The sequence below is a fragment of the Trichosurus vulpecula genome, chromosome 8 (assembly GCF_011100635.1).
Source record: "Trichosurus vulpecula isolate mTriVul1 chromosome 8, mTriVul1.pri, whole genome shotgun sequence".
In the NCBI taxonomy this organism is placed as follows: domain Eukaryota; kingdom Metazoa; phylum Chordata; class Mammalia; order Diprotodontia; family Phalangeridae; genus Trichosurus; species Trichosurus vulpecula.
The window spans coordinates 147,586,594-147,598,734 of NC_050580.1; the positions used below are offsets into that span (position 1 = coordinate 147,586,594).

General features: G+C 35.5%; 1 protein-coding gene across 1 annotated transcript in view; it reads left to right on the top strand.

Moving 5' to 3' along the window:
• RAB8B (RAB8B, member RAS oncogene family) overlaps positions 1-10,805 on the top strand; it is a 96,124-nt gene extending 85,319 nt beyond the window's left edge. Inside the window, exons 7-8 of the mRNA XM_036735142.1 lie at positions 5,382-5,432; positions 6,246-10,805. Coding sequence (XP_036591037.1) covers positions 5,382-5,432; positions 6,246-6,338 — 144 coding nt within the window. The 3' untranslated portion in view covers positions 6,339-10,805. The remainder of the gene's footprint in view (positions 1-5,381; positions 5,433-6,245) is intronic.
• The last annotated feature ends 1,336 nt before the right edge of the window (positions 10,806-12,141 follow it).

Sequence of the window (12,141 nt, forward strand, 5' to 3'; positions counted from 1 at the left end):
TGTTATAAGGTTATGATCAAATAAAGGAATTTCAAAGTTAACAAAAATGGAAAAACACTTGTGGGTGATAGCAAGATCAAAGGCATGACCATTTTTGAGTGTAGCTGAAGTTGAGTGGAAGAAGAGGTCATGTTAATTGAGCAGATTGAGGAACTGGTAAGTTTGGGTATTTTTGAGTATTGATATGCATTCTGAAGTCCCCTAGTATGAGTTCTCACTGTCAGAAACTGCCAGAAGAGGAATTATATACATACCAGAGGTAGAACAATTACAGCTGCCTCCACAGACTAAGAAACCAAGAAGTCTGACAAAGTGACAGCCACCATGGCCACTTGATTAACTAATCCCTAAGCTACTCATTTAGCACTTATTTCCACACCCCACCCCCACCCCCACCCCCCCTGCAGCTTCCATGTTCCATGCAGCTGGGTACAAACCACACCCACTTAACAATTTTCCTGCTACTATTGCAGTCTCATCTGGAATATTCTGCCCCTTTCCTTACCCCACTATTCTGTGAAACACCAGACTTCAACTGTCCCCAAACATTTGTGGTAAAGGGAAATGTAAATGAAGTCTGGAACCCATCCTTCTTTTCCTAGGATGAATCCATTTAGCCAGAGAACTAAAGAATGGTAGAAATGAAGGCAGAGTGCCAGCTTGTGGAGCCGTACTAGGCCTGAACAGGGATTGGCATCCAACTGTTGCAAGTGCCATCCTCCCAGAAGTCACTTGGGGCTGGGACTGAGGCCATTGGAAAGTCAACTCCCTGAAGTGGGAGGAAACTGAGACACCTTTGAGGTCCATCCAGAAGTAAACCCACCATCAAAGAAGGAATAAGAAAGTGAGTGATAGGGAATATAAGGGGAAAAAAAATCACCAAGGGGCCAAGGGGAAGGAGGGGAAGAGAGTTAAATACTTAGAACACAAGCAGGTAAATTACCAGGAAAAATATTAAAATCAGAAAGGAAGTTGGTTACCAAGACACTTAAAAGATCACAAATCTCTAAGTAAATACTGCAAGACAAAAGAAATTAAATCAATACCTGTTGAAACACAAAACCCTATGGATTTTCATGAGAGCAGAGAACTGCAGCAAGATAATCCTGAATGGTTCAAGAGAGAAATCAGAATCTTAAAAAGCAGTTAAGGAGGAACAAATGGAAGAATTTGGCCTTTGCAATTGAAATAATCAGAAGAGAAAAACTTGAATGCATGGCGGTGAATCTCTCCAAAGAAGTGAAAGAGAAAACAATCATACACCAGAATGCAAATATACTGAAATAAAGGACAACCTAGGAGAAAAAAATCAAATGCTAGAACACTAAATTTTAAAGCACATGATTTCTATACAAGCAAAATATATCAGTCTTGGAGATAGGATGCATAAAACAACTTTAGGATCACAGGCTACATGGATACGAGAGGTATAGAGAGAATATTGTCGTATCGTTGAACCAAAGATGTGTCATAGATTCTTTACTTGGCATATCATTAGAGATGGTTGTATTGCCCTCTGATGTGGGAATAGGGTCACGAAATTAATCTTGACCATTTTCATCTTGAGTCAGTGAGAATGTCTAAGATATTTTATAGGCAGAGTACTACACAGGCAGGTACTAAAAGAAGTTGAAAGAACTTAGGGATAGAGAAATAGATTTGTGTGTACTTTATTCATTGAGAGTTATTGAATCTATAGGAAAACATTGCTTTGCCCAGAGTACTGCTATTAAATTGTTACTAATTTGATGCAAAAATAAGTGAGGTCAGAGAGATAAGAGCTAAACTAGGTAAGAATTGCTTCTTAGAAGCTCAGATCAGAGACTATATTGAAGAGTAGGTCCTAGTCCACAGTTACAAAAGGAGTACTAAAGTTGAAAAGGATAAGGATAGTTTTTTAAACTTGTTAACAAGAGGGTAGCCAGTAATTATAGTAAGTGCAGATTCTGTTAAGTGCAGGTAGCAGAAATCAAGGGGTCCAGGAACAAGGTAGCTGACCGGAAGTTCACATGGGTTCAGAAAAACACCTCTCTGAAGGAGAAAACAGTGCAATAAATGGAGTGAAATGAGGCAGTAACAGAAATTGAATTACTTCTACCACCCATCTCCTTTGCTTCTATTCATAGTTAGTAAGTGAGGCTGGAGGGAACTGTGAAATGGTGCTGACATTGTCCATATAAACTTATATTATCTAATCTCAACTGGGTCCTCAATGCAGCAAGCAAACATTCTATTCCTTCCCAGTTGATTTGCTATTCCTCTTTCCATGGTGGCTGTGCCAAACCACCTTGTCTCTCTTCAAGTCATCTGTTGCACCCTCTCCAGCACCCTCTCAGCTAAGGACCTGGCCTCATAACTTCACTGAAAATATGGAAGCCTAGACCTCCCTCTTTTCCCTTCCTCATCTTATACCACCCAGATATCTTCCTTGTGACATTTAGAAGGTTCAAGAGACATAGTTTCTGGGTAATTAATCATTTTATTAATAATGCTAGCATTTATTAATAAAAGGGTCAGTGACACTCTTGAATGCCGAAGACCGCTCATGAAACCTATTCGGTGCTTATATGTCCTTGGAAGGGTGGGTGTTCCTGAGGGTGGCAGTCAACTCTGATTGGTTAACAAGTAATGAAAGAATGAATATTGTAATGAGAGGTGGACCTATTCCAATGAGGGTCTTGGGGCACATGACACTGAGCACCCAAATATTGGTCAGAGAGACTTATCAATTTCCATATTACTCATCTGACAAACAGGAGAATCCATTTTCTCAGAGCTGTGTGAGTAAACACAATGAGCAGGAATCAATCCATTCACTTAAACTAGGAGTGGGGAACCTGTGGCCCATTAAGCCACATGTGGCTTTCCAGGTCCTTGGGTGCAGCCTTTTGACTTAAGTCCAAGTTTTACAGAACAAATTCTTTTATTTAAGGGGATTTGTTCTGTGAAGTTTGGAGCCAGTCAAAAGGCCACACCTGAGGACCTAGTGGGCCACATGTGCCTGGAGGGTTGCAGATTCCCCACCCCTGGCCTAAACTTAGAATTTCTTTACTGTCTTTGATTAGATCTTATCTTTCATGGCTGAGTAAGCCTTTGAGTAAGATTTGTCACACTAGTTGATTTCTGGATAAGGAAGTAGAAAAGGAGAAAAATCTTGGCCCTTATTCAATAATTAATTATTAAATACAAAAGAGAAATAATCATTTCTCTCATTCTCCACTATTTCCTCTTTCACTGTGGTCTCAGATGAAGAGATAGCTTTTCTCTTTGCTCTATACAGCCTTGCTCCCATCCCCTTCTGTATTTTCCAGCAAATTTCCCCCTACTATCATCCCCACTCTCATCCTCAATTTCTCCCTTTCTACTGGCTCCTTCTCTGTTACCGACAAACATGACACGTCTCTCTCATCTATAAAATCATCCTCTTTTGATTCCACAATTCTGATATATAACGGCTAAATTCTTTAAGAAAACCATCTATCCTAGGTACCTACACTTCCTAATCTCTTACTCTCTTCTAAATTTTCTGTAATATATCCTCATCTTTCAACTGAAATTGTCCTCTCCAAAGTTACAAATTATCTTTTAATTGCCAGATCTAATGGCCTTTGCTCAATGCTCATCCTGCTTGATTTCTGCTACACTTGACACTATCGATCACATTCTCCTGGATACTTCCTCCTCTTCAGGTTTTCAGGTGTTAGATAAATTTTAGAAATAAAAATGAACAGTTAAAGATAAAGAGGAGAGAGATTATGAAGAAGGAAGGCAATAACTTATAAAGGCGAGAGCCTTAGGATCCTAGTTACAGCGCCTGGAATAGTTGTAGTTCACTGTGAAGAAAGAAAGCAGACTCACATAAAACATTCAATTTTTTTGTTTTACTTTGAATTTAAAAAAATAAAGCAAGTCTTTCCATTACATAGTAGAATGGGGTGGGGGAAGGTGATTGCACATGAAACTGCAAATCTATTATGTACAACTTGTTATTAGTTATTACTTTTAAATATACATTAAAGTTATCATGTAACTCTTTTCCTTTTTTTCTTCACTCCCCACACTAGAGATGGCTACCATTAGATATAAATATCTATATTTATGTAAAATCATTCTATATATTTATTTATCAGTTATTTCTCTGGATGCAGATAGCATCTTCATTCATAGGTCCTTTGTAGTAAATGTGGGTATTTATAATAATCAGAATTACTTAGTTGCTGAAGGTTGTTCTTAAGACAATATTGCTGTTACTATACACAACGTTCTCTTGGTTTTGCTTATTTTGCTCTTCATTATTTCGTACAAGTCTATCCATGTTTTTCTAAGATCATCGAGCTCATCATTTCTTATAGCCCAGTAGTATCCATCACAATCATATGGCACAGCTTGTTCAGGCATTCTCCAAATGATAGACATCCCCACAATTTCCGGTTTTTTGCCACCACAAAGAGAGCTGCTATAAGTATTTTAGAGCATATGGGTTCTTTTCCTTTTTCTGTAATTATCTTTGGAAACACTTTTACTCTGAAACACCTTAAATCAGATGTGTTCCTTCTGATAGAGAACTCCCCTGACAAGTGAAACTCAACCTTGATTGGTGGACATTTAATAAGGCAGTAGGCTAAGAGCCCTCAGCCCCTCCTAATCACTTCATCCTAAGGGGAGGAGGTCAGCTGAGAATGTGGCCTAGTCATGAGGTATGAGCCCCCTTCAACAATCTGGGCACCTCACTCAAGTTCTCTCTGGTTTGATTTCTCCTTCATGAGCTAGGTCGCCCTAAATTCTAATAAAGGGAAGCAAGGACAAGAGCTCCATTTCCCCACCCCCCAACCCTTCCTGCAAAAAGGACCTAACCTACACTAGATCCTGTTTATTTGGCAGATAGCAATCAGGTTCCCAGTGAGGTGGGGCCTAACCCAGATGCTTTGAAAAGAGCTGGATTGTTTTTGACATTCTTTACCTGGGAGGGCTTCTCTTTAAGTTAGCCTTTTGAGAGAGAAGGGAATATTACATATTTTTGTTGATAACTAAATGACACAGTATTAAAATGAATTTATCTCAAAAACCAGACATACTAAATACCAGGGAAAATTAAAAATGAATATAAAGACAAGATATGAAATTTTGAATAAAAAAGTTTAAGCACTATTTTTCCAAGATCATTTTACCAATGATACACTTTTAGAAATTTTATTTTAATACTGAAAAAAATCTGGACTCCTTTTTTCTGAAATGGTATCTTGTCTACCTATTTTCTTGGCTTCTCATTTGACAGAAGTAGATGGTTAAAGAACAAAAGCCTAAGTTTTAGTAAAAATTTTAATAAAAACATTTTTATTAGTGTAAAAATGAGTATGTAATAATTTTTTTTTAATTTTCAGGCATTTTTTACACTTGCACGGGATATAATGACAAAACTCAACAGAAAAATGGTTTGTGTCTTCTACGGTTTTTAATTTTCTAATAGGTCTTTTATTAATCAACAAGCATTTATTAAGAGTTTACTACTATGTGCCAGCACTGTGCCAAGACCTATGGATATAAAGAAAAGCAAAAACAGTCAGAAAATGTGTTTTAAGGATGTGTACATACAGGTGAATATGAGTGATAGGGATGGAAATAGTCTCTCTGAACATTGATCCTTATCTATTTCTGGAAGCTTTGATTCCTTCTCTTGACAACATTATTAAACGATCTTTAGTAATGCAAGGAGGTTCATTGACAAAAATCCAGAATTACTGAATTTTTAACTAAATAAATTAAATGCTTTATTATGTGGACAGTTATATAAATATATAGTTCTGGTCTTTAAGTGTCCATCATAAAAGTATCTCAGTGACATACAATAGATAATTTTGGCAGCATATTTTAGCTTGACCACTAAATAAAATCCTTGAATGTAATTTTATTGATACTTATCTTAAAATGCCAAGGCATACAAGCAGTGCTATTATAATTAGACATAAGCTCTACATTCTGTTGCCTATTGTTTCTTTAAATATGGGAACAAGAACTTCCTTTTTATTATTTAGATGATTAATCTAAATGTTTTATAGCAAAGCCTTTTCTTCCCTTTGTCTGTCCCCCTCCAAAAAAAAAAACAGTCTGAAGGGTTTTGAAAATTACTTTCTTATTAAGCTTTGCCAAATACCTTTTTAATATGATAGTTTACCCCAACATCCTACAAGAAAATTAAACTATGACATCATCTATCGATTAATTTTATTCTATTTTCTTCTCTTTAGAATGACAGCAATTCACCAGGGGCAGGAGGACCAGTGAAAATAACAGAAAATAGATCAAAGAAGAGCAGTTTCTTCCGCTGTACACTCCTTTGATAAACTCTTAATAATGGACTACATCACACCTAGAAGAACCTTTCCTGCTTTCCCGAAAGCACAGGGTCATATCATAGCCCCAGAGACACAATACCACCAAGCTGCCACTGAGAGCTCCATGGAACTCAGACTTCTTTAAAAAAAAAAATACAACATGGATTATGGCCATGTGGCCTTTCAGCAGGTCAGGCTCCTTTCCTCAAACATGGAAGCAGTGAAGTGGAGACACACGCAGGAGTTAACTTTTTGTTTGTTTTCTTGCCTGTTGCAGAAGCTGCTATCTTTCTTTTAACTTTGCACATCAATGTTAGTCCTTGCCTGTTACAGCACAATCATACACTTGTATTTGCACAGTTTTGTCTTGTGAAGTTCTTTAACAGATTTGTGCATTTTGGGGGAAGTTTACAAAGGAGAAATTTTTAAATTTACACAAATTCAGAAACTTCATCTGGTTCATAGGGACAAATATAATTTGTAGTATGTGTTTTGAAGGGCTATAGTCTTATGTAAATTTCTTAAAAAGAAAAGTTAAATGCTAATGAGGTTTTTTTTTTTTTTAAAAATTCAAGAAAACGCACTGGTCTGTACCTAGGCTACTACTTCTTCCTCTCTTCAGAATATAGGGCTTTGCTTCATTCTCATCTATTTGACCCCAGAGGTATTGGGAGTAGCTAAGACTATAATTTTCTAAACTTATATCCTTTCTTCTTAGTTTGTAAAAACTGCTCTAAATCACTTTTACTTGACTATTCTAATGCAGTGTGGTATAACGGATGAAGGTTCAGCCTCAGAGTCAGGAAGACCTAAGCTCAAGTTCTGTGGGGCTTAATAGGACTGTGTGCCCACAAGCAATCACTTTTCCTCCTAGATAGTGCCCCAGGTTACAGACAAGTTGATAATTCTTATTCTTGGGGGGAGTTTCTCCAGTGGAGTTCTCTATAGGTGACTACATCTGACTCCACCCCAGTACACTTTCCTCTTCCCCCAATTTTTTTCTTAGCCTCCTCTTCCCTTCTCTCTTGTCTTAGCTCCTCACTTTCTGTCCAACATTCTTTGACTTCCCAGATTTCTTTTTAAAAATTGAGACCTTGAAATTTTATATGTGCGTACGTGCATGCGTGCGTGCGTGTGTGTGGCTGGAATGGTTTTTTTAGTGGCTTATGGTAGCTCCTCCATAAAACAATACTCAAAATTTTCTTCTTGGATTTACAGCCCCTTTGCTTTTTGGTATCTCCTTTATACCAACTATTTCTAGCATAAACTCTGACCAGGGTTAGCAGCTTACCTGTATGAAGAGAGCAACCTGAATAAATAGAGTAACTTAGGGAAATTTTAGGGAATTGGATTTTTAAAACACATATATACTTAACTGGACTTAGTGAAACCTCTACTAAATAATGCCCTTTCAATAAAGAAAACATGAACAATGTTTTTAGTTTCAAAACAGCTATTATTGAATTTGTAAAACCTAGTTCCATCTGGTCACATTCTAAGTTACTGAGTATAGAGGTTGATGGTGTTATTTAGGGCAAAGCCAACCAGAAGTTTGCCAGCCTTTCTCACTGAACACTGTTCCCTGGTGTACTTTGCAGATTTTTTTTTAAAGGGAAAAAAATGTTCATGGAGTAGAAATAAGAGAAATTAGTGATATTAAGGTGCCAAATTCAGGTCAGTGCAAACCCAACAATGTAATGAGTGTTGTAACATAGAAAAGAATGACGAAAGGATGAATAGGTGAAATGTATCCTTGTTAGGAACTTTTTTTTTGTATACTTGTTCTGTTTTACTATAGTCACTGTCATAATTGGTGGGTAATAGGAAAAAAAATGAGTTGGCTGTCACTACTGAGAATTTGTTTGAAATAAAATTTGTCGTTAGGATGCTTTGATGGACTTACCTATCTCCATGTTTCAGAACTTAAACATATTTCATCAGCAGTAAATATGCAAAAAGCTATTTCTGATTGGTGTTAAGATCTTACTACTAAAAATCATCAACCTCATAAGACTTTGTGGTCACCTTTATAGGTGTGATGGTTGAGGTGTTTATAGATGAAATAATGCTCCCTGTTGCTATTTCCCATAATAATGTTTTCTTATAACTTGCCTATAAATCACTGTTATTCAGATGGATTTTTTAAAAAGAAAAAAAAATCATGTTTAAGAACATCCCTAATCATTCTGTGTGTACTTAACGTGTTCTAGAAAAGGGTCAAGTAGTTAAGTTTTCTGTAAGGTAGTAAAGTGCTTTCTATAAAGGCAAGTGTTATGACACCATTTATGAATGTAATTATCTTTCAGTAATTTACCTCTGACTATTTGGTGTCTTAATACTGATTTTTATCTCAGGGGTTGTCTGCAAACCAAAACTGACATATTCTGTGGTTAGCAATGTTGTTGGCTTGTTTTTAATATAATGCTTTGCCTTTGCTCCACTTTCTCTCTGGTTTTGTCCTGTATATGTTAATGCCTAGTCTCCATGAATTTCCCTCTGAAAGAGCCTGTGAAAGTTGAGTCTAAAATTTTAGCTTTTTGAAGTAGCAGCCATTTGGGGTATTTGCTCTGTTGTATAAAAACAAGATGTCTTTGCTATTTTCTTACATTTAGCCATGCTAAATTGTATATAAATTTGAGGTGAGACCATAGGAAATTTCACTTTATGCATGGTAAAATGATCCAGTAAATATTTCATTTTGCTTAATAATGTTCATATAATACATTATTTTTTTCTATTTGTAGAAGGATTTAATAACAGACAGTTTTGTCTGTTCCCTGCTGAAACTGAAGAATTCTAGTTTCACGTGAACATTTTTTGGTCTTATAAAGTAAAATACAGATATTTGCAGCAGTATTAAGTGGTTCAGTGGCTGCACTTTATTATCAATGTGCTAATTTTTTTATAATGGTTGGTGTAGACCTTTTCAAATATAGTCTGAGAGTGTCAGACAATGAAAAATGCTGTATCTAAGTAGCATGTAAATCACTGATTGTACCATTTCGCTGGGAACCTATTTTAGCTATATTTTACTTTAGAGAAACAGATAACAATAAATGGTATGTTTTGCCTGTGCATCAGTTCCTGGGTGCTGCAGGTTTTCTTACTATCCATATGAACATTTTGTGCAGTCTTTGTAAGCTTTCAGAGGACTATTCTCTTTACTTTGAAGGACTTTTTAAAACTATACCTCAGTTTGAAAACTAGTATTCTAATGTCTAATAGAACAAAGGTGAGCCAGCTGTTAACATTTTACAAAATAGTACATTTATGTTTTATCTTGATTTAAAGGCATCATTAGTCTTTAGATTAAAGTGGACATTTCAAGTTTAGAGTAGAACCTGTTATGTTATGTCCAATAATGCAAAAAAAAAAATTATTCCAGCTCTTTTTTTTTAAAGTGTAGCTGTGCAATATAGGTAAATTTCTGCAAAAGTTCCTCCAAGATTACAGCTTAAATTTTTGGGTCCTCAATGGTAATCATCTCTGTTATGTCTAATAAAGCTTTGAACTTAGGATCAACAAGTGAAACATTTATTCAGATTTTTTCCTTTTTTCTTTTTCTTCAGATTTTCTTTTTCCATGACCAAGACTGTTTTATATAAATTTAGTACTTAACATTTGAAAATGATCTTTCATACTTAAAGTTATAAAACTATGTTTGGTTTACTTACATAAAATTTAGGGCATTTTTTCTAGTTGACTTTGCAAAAATCTCTTTTTAGAAAGAGCATTTCCTCTTCTTTTTTGCACCATCTGAAAAAAAAGGGATGCTTCAACATGTGACCTACAGGAACAGGATGTTAGTGAAAATCACATTCTTCGACTAGCAGTTTTACAGTAGAATTAAAATGTTTTTAGGCTAATAAAATTGATGCTTCTTGTTCACTATTAAAACTTATCTTTAATCTGACTTTCATTTAGTGAAATGTACAGATATGAAGCTTAAGAAATAATTATTTGTAGTTATTTTCAGATCACTTCATCTCTTATGCTTGTGCCACATTTGATTACATTTAATTATGCCAAGAAATAACAATTTCCATTTCATTTTCTTAGTTTCCACTGAATTTAATTATTTCAGTGCATTCCTATGGCCTTACAAATGGGTGTTTTTTGTTCATTCGCAACTGACACTGCTGAAGTAGGACTCCAATGTCTTTAATGCAATATATAGTTTAAGTATCTGACTAAAAAACAAAACCCTAACAGAAGAGGCTTAGTTTTTCAATAGATTTGCCCTACCCTTTGTGTGTTTAAGCACATTTTATCTCTGCTCCAAAAGCTTAATGTGAAAAGCTCCTGCAGATAAACGGATTTGTTATGTGGTTAAATTTGTTTGAATCTAATCATTAACTGTGTACTGATATTGATGCTGTGTTCAAAAGAAAAAAAATGGATTTTATTCCATGTCAACTTTTTTTACAATAATGTGTCTAAAATAAAGACTACATAATTATGAAATACATTCCATTTCATAATGTTGTTTGAAATTTTCTTCAATCTCCCAAGAATGGAAAAAAATCTTAGCTTACATGTGACATTTTCAACAAAAATGAAGAAACACAATACACAAGCTGCTGATTGCAATGGAATTGTCTCCTAATCAGATTTCTGACTGTTTTGAAATAGCAAAGTAAGAAAGGTGAGTGCTTAATGCAACTGTGCAGAGAACCAAATACTTGAAGCCTGTAAAGATGAACAGGGGAGCAGTAAGGAAAATGAATTTTATTTTTAGTCTTATGGACAGAATAAAGTAAAATTTTCTTAAATGTCAGTTATAACATTTTTTCCTTTGAAAGGCAAGGTTTAAGTAATGGGATGCTTATCTAAAGAACGCTTTTTTTATGGGTAGGCATGTTATATGAGTGAAATTTAAAAAAAAACCAAATACTTGGATTTGCAAGTATTAGATTACATGGAAAAAGGATAAAGATGGCAGGAATAAAGTCTGGGAAAATTGGCCAAAAAAATGAAATAAAAATAAAACATGTGAGGGAGAAGAGGTTCTTCCTTTTCCTTTTATATGATTAATTTGTGAAATTTACCTCCAAATTTGGATTATTCAGTGTCATTTCCATTTGAATAGTTCTGAAAAGTTGAAAGGCAGAAAAAGATTAGCTCTAATTCATATGTACTGGTTAGAAAGTAATTCTGATCTATATAGAGTTTATTGTTTAGTCATTTTTTAGTTGTGTTCAATTCTTCATGACATCATTTAGGATTTTCTTGGCAAAGACATTGGAGTGGTTTGCCATTTCCTTCTCCAGCTCATTTTGCAGATGAGGAAACTGAGGCAAACAGGGTTAAATGACTTGACCAGGGTCACCCAGGTATTAAGTGTCTGATACCAGATTTGAACTTAGGAGTTCCTGAGTCCATGCCTGGCACTCGATCTACTACCCACCTGATTGCCCCTTATGTAGGGGACAAAACTAAATTGATATCACACCGACACTTCACTTCTGAACTTTCATGCTCTTCATTTACAACATAAATAACTCTAAAATTGTAGTACTTTAATGGTTATTGCTTACCTTAATTTTTAGAAAAAGTGTTGTTTCAATCAGCCAAGATTCATCTTCTCATCCTTCTACTCCAGTCCATCTCCCAATTGAGAACATAAGAAAAACAAAACCCATTACTATCATATATAGTCCACTGTAATGTTAATGGAACATGAAGATCTTCCCCACCCATTAATAGGCCTCACATGGAGCCCATTAAGGGAAGCTTGCTTAGCGGAGGCTTGCTTGTAGGAAGGCTTTCACACTTTTTGGTACTAAGTTGATTAGGCACTGAGTTGTGG